At 42.2% G+C, this 13,613-nt stretch overlaps 1 protein-coding gene across 1 annotated transcript in view; it reads right to left on the reverse strand.

The window, feature by feature from the left end:
- Window positions 1-13,613, reverse strand: part of SLIT2 (slit guidance ligand 2) — a 749,523-nt gene that overhangs the window by 175,080 nt on the left and 560,830 nt on the right. The window contains 5 exon segments of the mRNA XM_029590345.1: window positions 1,568-1,731; window positions 1,909-2,052; window positions 6,237-6,308; window positions 9,576-9,647; window positions 10,780-10,851. Of these exon segments, the coding sequence (XP_029446205.1) occupies window positions 1,568-1,731; window positions 1,909-2,052; window positions 6,237-6,308; window positions 9,576-9,647; window positions 10,780-10,851 (524 nt within the window).

The raw sequence follows: 13,613 nt of genomic DNA on the forward strand, positions 1-13,613 counted from the left end.
CATCTTTTGTCTCATTTTGCAATTTTAACACCACCGTAAACAAATGTATAATAGATATAAATACCAAATGTTTTCCCAGGGTGCATTATTTATATTTGATTTGATTTATATTCCAGCCTTTCAGCCATTTCATTCAGATACTGTAAAAGATACCAACTAACTCCTACACAGAATAGAACAACTCTCTGGATAACCACCATGAACTGGATACATAATCCTAACCCGGTGTGGCCTTGAATGAACGAATGTCCCCATTTTACCCCAACTTCTGATGCAAGGCCCAGATGTGACAGCAGAGTATCTGAACGGACATCCGCTTTTTTGCCACTGTATTCTATTGCAATTTTGCAGATATGAGGGCAGCAAAGATTATTATGCAGAAGCTGAGTTGGCAGGACACTCCTTATTTAAGTGTATCCATGAAGATGATAATTTTTCAATATTTTTCTTTAAGGCCTTATGTTAAAGCTAGCATTTGGGGAAAACAATCCTATGAATAAATGAAGCACTTCTAGGATACAAGTTACACACAGATACTCAGAGGAAAAAGGAGAAAGCAAGAGCTGGAGCAAGATGTACAAGAAAAAAAAAAAAACAAAAAGGGGCAGGAGCTGCATGCAAAGCCCAAAGGATCAGAAATAGAACTGGACAGGGGAAAGGATGCTTGCGGAAAAGGGATCCACTGCAGTAAATAATGCATGCATTATTTTCCTAGAACCTAAGACAAATTTATGAGTTCCACGGATTAAGGGTGTTTGCAGCCGTCATCCCTGCTACACAGCGAAACCTACCTGGAACGAAATACTGTTCCTTAGCTACATGTGATAAAAGAGAAAAAAAAAAATAGAAAAGATGTACCTGAATGTCAGTGAGCAGGGAGAGGAGTTATCTAAGAGTAGGGAGCAACTGAAGTTAATTACAGACAATTAAGTGACCCCAAAAAAAAAAAAAAAAAGCTAGGCATTCACAGCAGGAGCTGCTTTGTAACAATGCATCTGGAGCCTGGACAATAAACCAGTCCTCCGCTGCTGCTGGCATCTGCACTCAAGCCTGAATGAGCCAGAGAACGGGGCAGCTGGATACCAGATGACAAAAGTTTAGTCTTAAGAAAGCGTAACTAGGAAATGAAATTAGATTAGAAAAGGTAAACAGTAAGATTTCAGTCTGCGGCAAGTTCCCCCCGCTTAAACTGAACATGCCCAAGTTCCGCTACAGAGCGAGAAACTCAAAAGTTCTTTCACGTGTTCCCACTGGTTCACAAATTACTTCTCATTCCAAGATTTGCAATGAAAGGGATAAACCGCGGCCTTGTGTTTCTGGGCACGGCATTAGTACGCCGCCTTTTTACATTTCGTTCCAAATGCGTTAAAAATCACCTACACTACAGCTCCAGGATCAAACGCGGCACCTCCCACGAGCGGCAGCAATAAAACAAAGAAGGGGTTCAAAATGCTTAAGAATTCAGGAGAAAGCCCGTTTCCTTTTGTCAAAGCTTCTGTAAAACTTAGTTTTTGGCAAGGATAAAAAAAAAAAGAGAAAAAAACTGCAGCTGAGCTAAGAAAATTACCTGAGCAGCGGAATTTCTTGCTTTTGATCTGGCCAATCCTTTTGTTTGCCAGCCGGCGGGGGCTGGTGCAGCGGGCACCGCTGGTCTCAATAGGGTTTGCATGGAGATAATCCGCCAGCCACTTCAGATGGCAGTCGCAGATAAACGGGTTCTGAGCCAAATGCCTTTCAGGAATGAATGGAAATAATTTTACCTATTGTTTGCAACTGACCTGGCAAATTTTTCTAAGTATTAGCATGCTTTGTAAGCCTGAATGCGAAACGGAGAGCGGCACGACAGCGGACCAAAAAAAAAAATAATAAAAACAGCCGCTCCCCTCCCAATGACAAAATAATACATACAGAGTCTGAATAGCCCGGAGTGGTGAAAAGGTGCCCTTGGCGATGGTCTGCAGCTTGTTGTCATATAAGGACAGGAGGTTCAGATTGTGCAGGTCTTGGAAGGCATCCACCCGCAAGCAGTTTATCTTGTTGGCATTTAGTAACCTACAGAATAAAAAAGAAAAATACAATTTAAACTCTAAACACGCAGGAGCCTGCGATCATTTGGATTTCAGAAAGTGCTCCCCATGTGCTCTTAGGCAAGCAGAACAAAAAAAATGAAGAGTTTAGTTTTTAACAACGGAAAAGATCAAAGAAAAACAGGTGACACACTATTGGACTAACAAAATGTACAGAAATAAAGATCAAACACAAAACATATATACAAAGCATACATACACATACATACACAGAGAGAGATAAATATATATATATGTTATTGATCTGTATTTGAGTGCATTCACATAGATTAACAGCATTTACACCACTTAAGCAGTTGTAACACTGTACATAATCCAACTCTATTATAAGCATCAATCTCTGCTGGATAAAAGCAAGAATTATCTGTGTGTGTTGTAACTCCTCGCCTGCAGTTTTTCCCATAGAAGCCACCATACATCCTTCCCTACCAGTTAACACACTCAGGCTTTCAATGCAGGCGCAAGACATGCCCCCGTCCTTCTATGCCAAAATACATTTTTGGCTTGTTCATGGCATGGGGTTTTTTTTGTTTTTTTTGTTTTAACATAAGAATTTTGCTAAATATGACATACTGTCATCTATTTCTCATTTTAGCTCTTCTCTTCTGGCACGAAGAAAGCGTGGAAGCTCTCTTTCATGCCCAGTTGCAAAGTTTTAGGTAGAGAAAAGTTAAAACTACACAACAGTATACAGTAATGGCTGTGAAGTGCTTATTATAGGCCACAGCACCCTCCATTGTCTCGGGTATGTCATCAGGGGCTGCGCTGACTTTAGCAGCTTTTTCTCCTGTTTTAGTATGCATTTTTCTGTGGCAAGTTAAAACCCCTATTAAATTCCAGGATTAACAACTAAAAAATGTGTGAAAACAGAAGTAAAAATCAGGGCTTAAAACTAGTGCAAATGCATGCAAATCCCATGTAAAAGAAACATTAGCAATGTCCCAGCAATGCAGGGAGTTGTGTTAAAGGACAGACAGCTTAAAGCACATTTAACTCCTACGTCAGAGCAGGAGGAAAACGTAACTCACATTTTTGGTGGCCATGTCAAACTATTGCAGTGCCCAGTGTGGGAGTGTCTAGCTGCTTCTACCAGACTGGGCCACAGCAACAGAATAACTTTGGCCACCAGAAATATGAGTTTACTTCACCTCAGATTCAGGTATTACATTTCCAGCATTGTGCCAGCCGAAGAATTTTAGTTCCTCCAGTCATAAAATATGCACATCCACCCCCCGACCCCCCGACATTTGCCCCTCCAACATACACCAGTCACATGCCTGCCCCACAACATTAATACCTCCCCCCTCCCCCCCCCCCCACACACACACACAGGGAAGGGAGAGGGCTACAAAGCAGAAAGCATAAGGGGGAGAGTGTGTATGTACATACCCCACATGAACCAACTAATGCAGAGTGCCAACCTCGCAGGAAAAGCCATTATGCCACACTGCCAGTGCACATTGTTCACCTGTAGATGCCTGCCCCATTGTGGCAAGGCAGAGCATGTAAAACTGAAGTATAAGCTCTCTGGTGCAAGCACAGACTACTGAACAGTAGGCACAATCTGAACCGTGGCACAATGTGCAAGATTGCACCTCGACTTGGGCATATTCTTGCATGAAAGGCCATTTGAGCAGAGCATGCCAAGTGAAATGAAAGGGTAAGCTCTCTTGAGTGGGTATCTACAGCCATACATTTGGCATTCTTTTGTACCCTAATCAGGATGCACAGTGCCAAAGTGTATACTGGTCAGATGAAGGTTTCTGCCCCAGAACGTTTACATTGATTTCACCTGGCATTTGCCCAAATGGCCTTGCTGGCGAGATTATGCTAAACTGAGATGTGCAATGCCAGTCTTGTATGCAAGGCCATTTTGGTCACAATTTCAAGCATTTTCCTACTTGCTGTTTTTATTCACATTTTAAAGCACTTTTCTGCATTAGTGCAGATTTTTCAGATTAACCTTTTTTTTTCATTTAGCACATTTTTTTTAAAAAACTTCTGATCGATTTTCATTGCGTCAGCTTACTGCGCCCAGTACGACTGGTTTCTCCCATATGCGTTAACCATAACTTCACACTAAAATTTAACACAAATTTTATTACGTCGAGTCAGACTGTAAGCCTTCTTGAAGCAGGGAAATAACTACAGAATCTGACTGTAATTCACCTTGAGCTACCAATTAAAGGCGTAAGCTATAAATAAAATAAAAATCCCAAAATTATGTTTACCAGTCTACCTACATTTTTTTTTTAAGCATGGCAGGTTCCTTTTGCTCCTCTGAGCTTCCAGCTCAATCAAAACTGGGTCACTTACTCAACTACCATGCCATGAACCTTCAGATACCTTCCATTCATCCGCCCCCACCCTGCTATTTAATAACCCCCCCATTTGCCCAGTCACTGCCGCAAGTGTTGTTGGACTGGTCCCACGGACCATGCCTCCTACCCAAACTGCACATCCTGAGCCTGATCACTAGGTGCTGATGTTGAGCTATGGCCTAGACTTCCTCCCATTCCCCCCCAAGGCTATGAATAATGTCTCTGTAGCATCCCGAATTCCCAGCTGGAGCAAAAGCCGAACTGTGGAATCAGATCCTGGCCTTCCACATACCAATGTGCAAAACTATCACCAAGTAACTGGATAAATCTCTCTATATGAAGCTTGCTCTCAAACCTCTATGTCCTGGAAGGTATCACTGATCACAGATCTGCGATGTTACATGTTTGTCTTTCTTTTTTATCTAACTATAGTAACGTTGGGGCCCATACAATAACGTGGGTTAAAACTGTGCATTGTCATTCAGTGCAGTTTCTTCACGCGCAGTTTCAATTTTTTTTTTTTTTAACTCCCAATGCAGTAACTAATGCTACGCTAATACATTGAGAGTTAAAGTGTGTACACAAATGTGAGTTAAAATGTGTACTCAGCACAAGTTGAACACATTTTAAACTTGGGGGGAGTCTCAGCTATGATTTATGTGCACAAAACCCGTGTGTGCACGAAAAAAGGACACTTGTGCAGAAAACGATTTGTGTGCATAAAAAATGATTTATACATACAAAACATGTTCTGTGTGCACAAAGCAGGCTTTTTGAGCATAAATCCCAATCACAGGCTCTGGGGTGGGAATTTTATTTCAGAGAAATTTTACTCCACCTCGGACCAGATGTAAAATTTTCAGCTCTTAAGAAACCCTGAATGAAGCCAGCGCACCTCTTTGCCTTTGGAGGTAATAATTAATGGCTTCATTTGCATAGGATTTCCACGCAAGGGCGCCAAGCGGGATACACAGTTTGACACACACATTTTTCTGTGTGCAAAACTCCTTGCTGCTTCAGGTGTAACATTTTGTGCACAAAAAATGTTCATACAACCAAGGGTAAAACTGTGCTCTCTGCTGAAATCACCCTTATTGCATCCAACTCATTAGAAGCTAAAAAAAAAATTAAAAACAAAAAACAGAGGGGAAGAATCTTAAATCTAAACCTCTAGGTGGCACCCTGCTTCACTTTTTCAAATTGCATAACGTTGCCCGGCTCCTTCCTTCCTCTGTTTTGTACTTACACAACATACCCTGCTAAATCCCCATTTCCATAGGGCTAGAACAAGAAATGCGTCTAATCAACCAAATGGATATTCGCCTCTTACGCTCGTCATTCTTTAGAATTACCAGCTATTGATCCCCAGATAATCTGCAACAGAGCACCACAGACGTTTTCCGGGCCCTTGTCACAGAGTTTATATTTATTCAGTAGCATTACCCTACCCACTGATCACCTGGACAAAATGTGATCATCATTTCACTGTTCTGCGGCATAACACCCACTATCAAATCAAACAGAGATGGCCCTTCATGCAGGGAGAAGAGACAGGTGCAGCAACTTCAGTAAGGATTATACAAAATATTAGCCCAACATCGAAAAAGCTATGCATACTAATGTATTAACTCTGTACAAGGACAATATAAAAAAGTTGCTTTGTATCCACAAATTGGTTAGAAGAGGTCTTCATTCCTCACTCTTTTCATATGAATTTATAAATGCTGTTGGTGGTCTTTTAAACATTTTTATTATTGAAAATTTCTACATTGCTTGGTTGGAATTTTTTTTTTTTTTTTTTAACCTTAACATTAAATAAAATACTCACAACAACTGCAAAGAAAAAAGCCCCTCAAACAGGTTTTTCGGCAGCTCCGTAATTTTATTTCCATAAAGAACCCTTAAAAATTAGAAAGAAGAGTATTAGCAGAGTATGCAATCGGCATTACGTGGTCAGTTTCCATGAAGATTTTACTGTTTAGCTTCCGAAACACTGCCAGCTACCACTGCTTACAGCATGTTTCACCTCAAGTTTGTTTGGTAGAAGATAAATACCACAGTTAATGATTTCTGAAAGCATGGGTCACATTTCTGACCATAAATGCCTTACACCCTGACAAAAATACAGTTTTTTTGGCTCTTCTAGGGCCTTTGTGGATGTGTGAGCGCCAACAACTAGGTTCCTTAGCTCCCTCTCGGTTTTATCTGGGGTTGTCATGCCAGGAACAAAAGGGCAGGACCACAGCTCCGGCAGGCAGCTGGGATGTATCTTATTGCTTGCCAGGCAAAGACGACCTGTCCAAGGAACAGGACATCAGTCTGGGTTTTTTAACATTACTTGTTGGCCACGTTGTTCACACAGACATGCTCCCCAAAAAGCAGGACCGACTCGCCTCTCCCCTATGGCCTGCTGCTGGTAGTTACACTACTTATTCCAGGCTTCAGAGGGAGCAATGAGCCAGGCTCTATTGCCAGAGTGCATTTACAACGGAGCTGGATGGTTCAACCCGAGCGGAGAACACTAGTTAGCTACCAAGGAAGGCGCATGGTGCATCTGCATTGCTCTCCCCCCTCCCCAAACAGCATGATCATGTGCAACCCCTAAAGCAAGGAGAGCTTGAGGTGGGAGAACTGAATAAAGGCTAATGGACAAGCAAGGTGCCAGGTAAGTCTGCAGTTATTGAGGGAGGTTTCCAAATATGATTTGTCTTCGTTTTGTTCCTGCTTGAGCCCAAGAAAAGCATGAAGTTCTAATGAAGGCTCTGAAAAACTCGTATGAGAATTCCTACAGGAAATCAACCATAAGGTGAAGTCAGATTAACACCCGTGATTGCAGTTTAAGCATATTCTCCATTACTTTAGTGCAGATTGTGATGGCTTTGCCAACCATGAGTATGTTTTTCCAGGCACATGTGCTGCACAGCCAAATACAAGCTGACTGAAACCACTCTGCAATCTTGTTCTGTGGTAAATAAGGGCACATCATCACCCAAAAGGAAAAGTATTGACTGGGGACTTAACTGCTGTAGGTAATGATGAATGAAAGGAGGAAAAGAAAAGGCCCATTTTCCTCAGCTCCAGTACAGCTGCTCTGCTGCAGCATGTAAGCGGGAAACAAAAATATACTTTGACTACTAAATTGAATAAACATGATCTGAAAATAATGAAGGAAATGCTGAGTAATGCCATTATGTGTTAGTTTTATAGACATATTTTACCACACAGTTTCTGCAAGAAACAGTGGTGAAGCAAGAGTTTTCTCTCCTAAAGGTGCTGCTCCTTCGCTGGTCAGGGTTCAAATGAAGCTTGGAGCCTCTTTGCAAGGGGCTTCCCACTTTGCAGATTCATGCCTGGAGCCCTCACTGCTTTTCTAGTCTTTTACTTATTTTGCAAGTAGCAAGAAGTTCAAGAAAAGGCAGGTGGTTTATGAGGTGGCCTAGCACCCGCTCATTCGAAAGCCCTTATGGCAGGGACTCCCAACCTTTCCGAGTGCAAGGTGATACCTACGTTACCCAAAAACGTGCCGCACATCAACCTTCACAGAGCAGGCAGTGCAAACATGGACAAGACTCGTAGGATTAAAAGAAGGGCTAGGGAAGCACTGAACGTCCCACTACTCTCTTCTAAATGTTAACCCAAGAGGAGGGAGGGAGGGGGCAGACACGCACAACTGCATGAGAAGGGAGAAATCTCTGTGGTGCGGGTAGCCAACTCAGTTAGTCTTCTTGGCTGTCTACTGCTCCCAACACATTCAGTGGTCAGAACACTCTCTCCCTGTCTCACTCAGCCTGGAGAGAAGACAAGAGGCAGCATAGGAGGGGGAATATGAAGGGGTGCCATGTGCAATCTGTATTCTGCTCAAAGCAGGCCCCAGCTAGCCAGTTAATTACCACACCCCCGGAGCTCATTCTGTAACTAGGAAGAGGCGGCATGCGCGATCAGGCAAGTTTGCCTCCTCTTGTTGAGCGTCCAGGTGCTGGCCTGGATTTGACTTTTCTGTGGCACATCTGATCAGGTCTGAAGGCATGCTGGATGGGGAAACACCGGTCTATGGAGCTACATAGGTAGTGAGGTTCACCTCATAAAAAGGGGTCCAGCAAGATTACAGAGCAGGAAACAGTAAAGAAACTGCATCAGCTTCTGCTCTGCTTCACTGTTATTAGGGATGGGAAACCTTCTGGGAGAAGCGGTCAAAAGGGGAACAAATGCTGCAAAGAATAATTCAATCAAGTAGGAAGACCGACTAGATGTGAAAGAACAAATATCTTAAAAAAACCCCAAAGCAAAAGTTACTCTCAACTAATGGCTTAACTACCAGAGACACCTAACTATTCATTGTTCTTGCTGCAGTTCAATTAGTTACAATTACTTTGAAAGGTTGAAATTATCATAAATGCTAGAATAGTGATTTTACTCACAGGGGCTTGGAGGGCCTGGTTCTGCTGCAGTTTCCCCTATGTGACCATGGATCTGTCACTTTACCGTGAAATTGTATAATTAAGTATAACTTAAATGCTATACTGCTTTTAGTAAAGACAATGCAGTTTCTTTACATTCAAAACCTTCGTGTATTTATATTTTTATAATAGATAAGTTTTTCCAAACGCTGCCAGATGGCTGTGGAGCAGGGGTTTCTAGTGGGTTACAAATGTTTATTATATTGGCAGAGTGGTGTCACTAAACTTTTGGTTATAAAGATCATTTTATATTGAGTCTAGCACTACTATAAAAATGGTTACCTGAAGCAGCAGTAAATCCCAAATATCACTCTCATGGGTTTTGCAGAGTAAAGTCTATTTTTTTCTGAAAATTGAGAAATTGTCCCTGGAACCCTTGCCAGTGTGAACAATTTCAGAAAATCATTTGAGTAGTTTGAGAGATAGATGAGCTAGTAAAAGTTTTATTTTATCAAATTCATTATTTCCTTTGCAATTAAATTGAATGCTGCGATTCAATTTAGAAAAACATTAACTTTATGATTCCGGTTACAACGCAATTTGCATTTCTATTCTCTCTATCTTGCAGCCTCCAGAAGCAAAAGAGAAGCACATCAATGGCTATTTTTTTTTTTTTTTACCCAAAACCCAAAATGCCCAGAGCTTTCAGACTATGCATGTACATGGAATTTTGACTTTTCTTCATTTGCGGACAGAGCTGTTATACTTACAGTGAGTTGAGAGAGCGCAGGCCTTGGAAAGCATCAGGCGCTATCTCAGAAATCTGGTTATTGCTCAGGTCACTGGAATAAAAAAAAATCACATTTCACTGAATTAAAATGCATCTATTCTCAGGTGAAAAAAACCCCCCCCAAAGAAAATACCATTTTGTTTCCAGTTTTAAAAACATTCTTAAAAAGATTACTAGGATATATTCCCATTTACAGGATAGTTCTGCTGAAGCAGCAGTTACGACACTCGCATCACTGAGATTTATCTAGGGGAGAAAAGAGATGGCAGTAACCTTGCTTATTTCTACTCTGAGGTGGGATTTAAAAATGCAACCCACTTAACACTAAAATGACATCACATCAAGGCCTCCACTCTGTAAAATTCAGGGATGTGCAAAGAATCACAAACAGGAGCAAATCTCTTATGTGACAGCGATGAAGATTCCTGAGCCAGCTTGAGAAAACATTTTCACGGCCCAACATCTCCAAATCTTTGTCCATCTATGCTGGTCAAGGGATTTTTGCAGAATGACTCCAAAGGGCAGAGAGGACGGCTTTTCTTTTAAACAGGACAAAGCAATGATCTTAACATCGAGTCCCCAATGGTTGACATCCAACCCTGCCCTCGTCCCAACCCCCATATTCTAGAGGTCCTCAAACTCAGGCCATGAAGGGACCATCCCTCTGCTTACTGCTCGGACTGCAGCCGAAAATGCAAATTGCTGCAAATTTAGCAGATAGGAACACAGGCTTAGTAAGAAAAAAAATGGCTAAAAATACATAAGACACAATTACAACAGGTTCCGCCTGACTTTCAAACAATGTTTCATCTAGCATAGGCAGTGAATTGGCGAAGACCCTTCTGGAAACGAGGCTTTCTATGCTGCAGGCAACCTGTGGCTATCTAAAGAAATAAATAGCAAAGAGCGACTGCCCTGCAGCCTTCATGTACAGGTGCTGGTGTTCATCAGCAGCTAAATTTCAAGTTACACAATTGAAGTTGGTGAATGCAATAAAGGGCATAGGATACGAACAAAACAGGACAACTATATCATTTAATCTTTTGGCGGTCAAAGACGTATGAACTTTGACAGGAGTGGTTTTTTTTGGACCATGAGCCATTTCAGTTTTAAAAGGAAAAAAAACCCAACCTTAGAAAAGTAGAAAAGGCTTATTTATATCCCATAATAATATTTTAACTTACATTCTTCGCAGTTTTTTATATGGTGAGAAAGCTCCAGGAGGGATGACCTTGATAGAATTCTGCTCTAATCGCCTACGATCGAGGAGAAAAAAAAAAGAGAATATAATCTAACAGTCCAAACTCAAACCTGTCTCCCTTGATCTCTGCATAACAAAACTAATTCTCTGGCACAGAAGAGAAGAAATTTAGATGTACCTATCATGGAGAAAACTGGACTGGTATAGCAGCATGCACACGCCAGGTAAAAGCATCTGTAACATTCAGATCTTCAAGACTTTCACATAACACGGCTTACCATCCATACATTTCTAGCTTAGGCCTTCCCAAACTTTTAGTACTTGAAAATTCTCATGGCCCAACGGACACGCAAAACAAATTAGCAGGTGTGCAGTCTCTCTCCTTGCAGTCTAGCTTACCACTGCTCTCAATTTCCACCCTTCCAGAGAATGTCCTCTCATGATCTCATCCCCTCTAGCTGATCCCCTCTTACATGCCCCATCTACTCTCATCTCTCCAGCCATCCTCTCTTTCATCCCTCCAAGCTCTCCTTATAACCCCCAATGGATCCCTCTTTCACCCCATCCTGTATTCTCTCACTCAACTCCATCTCCTTTCTCTCACCTCCGAGAGTCACTTCCTCCTCCTCTCCAATATCCCTCTCCATGCTCCCAGCTGATCTCCTCTCACCCCCCTAGATTCTCCTTTACATTCTCTCCCCCCAACACACTCTCCCACAGCTAATCCCTCTCCAGCTTATCCAACTGTCAAACCCCTTCCGCATCTGATCCCTCCCTTCAAACATCTCTCTGGCCAGGGTCAGCAGCAATTTCCTTTGGGTCCTAGGCCAAAGATGGATGACAACAACTGGGAAGAGAAGTCAGGCTGATGACAGGGGCAACAGTTTTCTCTTGGCTGCATGGGCAAGGAGAGAGGAAACAGGGGCAATGTACACCAGCCTATGCAAACTCAGCCTTCCCCTCCCTCCCATGGCCGGTCTGAAGCCCGATAGCGATCTGCAAATGGCAGCAGCATTAGTAACCAACATCAGCAGGGAGTCCAAGAGCCAGTGCAAGCTCCTAAGCCCTGCAGCGACTCAGATCCCTCCTCACACAGGGCTCTCTGTTATTGTTTAAACTCATGTGAGGGTGGGGCCATTGCAGGGGCTGTGAGTGCGTGCCGGCTCACAGGCCCCACACATTGCCTTCCACTGATAAGAGTACAGCCATATGAGGCACTTGCGGACCCCATTTGGGATCCCGATCCACAGTTTGGGAAGCCCTGCTCTCGCTGGTAATTAAACATATCACAATACTATTTTACAGGTAAACGCAATATTGCAGACCCCACTTGATTTTTGCTTTAACTCACTTCCCCACTACTAAAGATCCCCTTGTGATTCTCTCATGCTTCCATTTGCCATTTTTACTCCCTGCTACTTTTATTGGGAGATTTCATTCATCCACCATCCTTTCTGTGAAATATACTTTCCTTGTATTTACAGTCTATCATGGCAAACCTGAACACTTGTACTTTCAGTTTTAAAGTGGAGCTATCTAGTAAAATAAGCAAACACATTTTGGGAAAATACAAACATATAGCAGAAAGAAAGCCATAATAGTAGATGCTCGGCAGACAAAAGACATTTGACCCATCCAGTCTGCTCAGATATTTCTGCCTACACTGTTCTAGTTGTGTCCCAGAATTCAGCTGTACAAGTTTGACCACCTACACACTACGGGTCCTTGTTCATGCTATTTTTTTTTCATCTCCTGTGTTTGAATTTCCACTGACCAGGGCAGATGGGCATATTTTCTCCATCTCACATACCACCCCTTGCCCTCTTTTCGTTTCCCCAACATCTTCCCACCCCTGTTACTATTTCCCCTCTATATCTGTCGCAAGCCATGCTCAAAGTCTGTTAGTTTCTGTTGCCGCTGCTCCGGGAACCTACCACCTTCCCAGTAAAGCAGCATTTTCTCTGTGTTTTCCTACCTCCAACTTCATATCATGACCTTGAATTTCTTTTTCTATGGCAAACTGCATCTTGTACTTTATCTGCCTAAGATATTTGAATGTTTCTCTCACATGCCCACCTTTTCCCTTCTTCCCTCTGGTGAATACATTTTACACTGCTCATGTCTCGCTGTGTAAGGCCCAGAAAATCTTTCACTTCGGATGCATTACGTGCCTGATCGTCAAAGGCATTTGTGTGCATAAAACCAACATTTATGTGCGAAAATCACGTTTCAACTATTATCCAGGGATTTGTGCACATAAAAGTATATTTTGCTTGCTAAAGTATCCCTATGCCGTCCAGGGGCACCTGCCCACCCACTGCTTTTCAGAGCAGGCTCATGCATGGAAGTCCACTTAAATATGAGCAAAAAATCTACATCCACTTTCTACATGCAGACTTTCACCCCACACGGGCAAAAATGACCCTCTCAGTTATTAACATAAGAATGTGGTTCCTGCAACAAACTAAACGAACACTAAAGTTAACAGTGCAACTAGAGCCAATGATCTAATCTTACAAGTCCCTGAACAGCAACCACTCATGGCTAACTATTTATTTTTGTCTAACTTTCAGGGTTATCAGGTGATGCCAAGTTATTAAGGCCAGGCCAATCCCGCAGACATGGTAGGCAATCCTGTATGCGGTTCTGCACCAAATAAAATGGAGGAACTTTTCTGCAAAAACCCACAGCTTTTCAGCCACTGAATTCTAAAGTGCTATTTCATAGGAAAGGGATCTGGATGTACGGGCTCCTGCTATTTTTATTTTAACTTTCTATTTATTGAAATTTTCAATTTTTTTTTTTAATTTATTTACA

Source organism: Rhinatrema bivittatum, chromosome 1 (genome assembly GCF_901001135.1).
Source record: "Rhinatrema bivittatum chromosome 1, aRhiBiv1.1, whole genome shotgun sequence".
Classification (NCBI taxonomy): Eukaryota; Metazoa; Chordata; class Amphibia; order Gymnophiona; family Rhinatrematidae; genus Rhinatrema; species Rhinatrema bivittatum.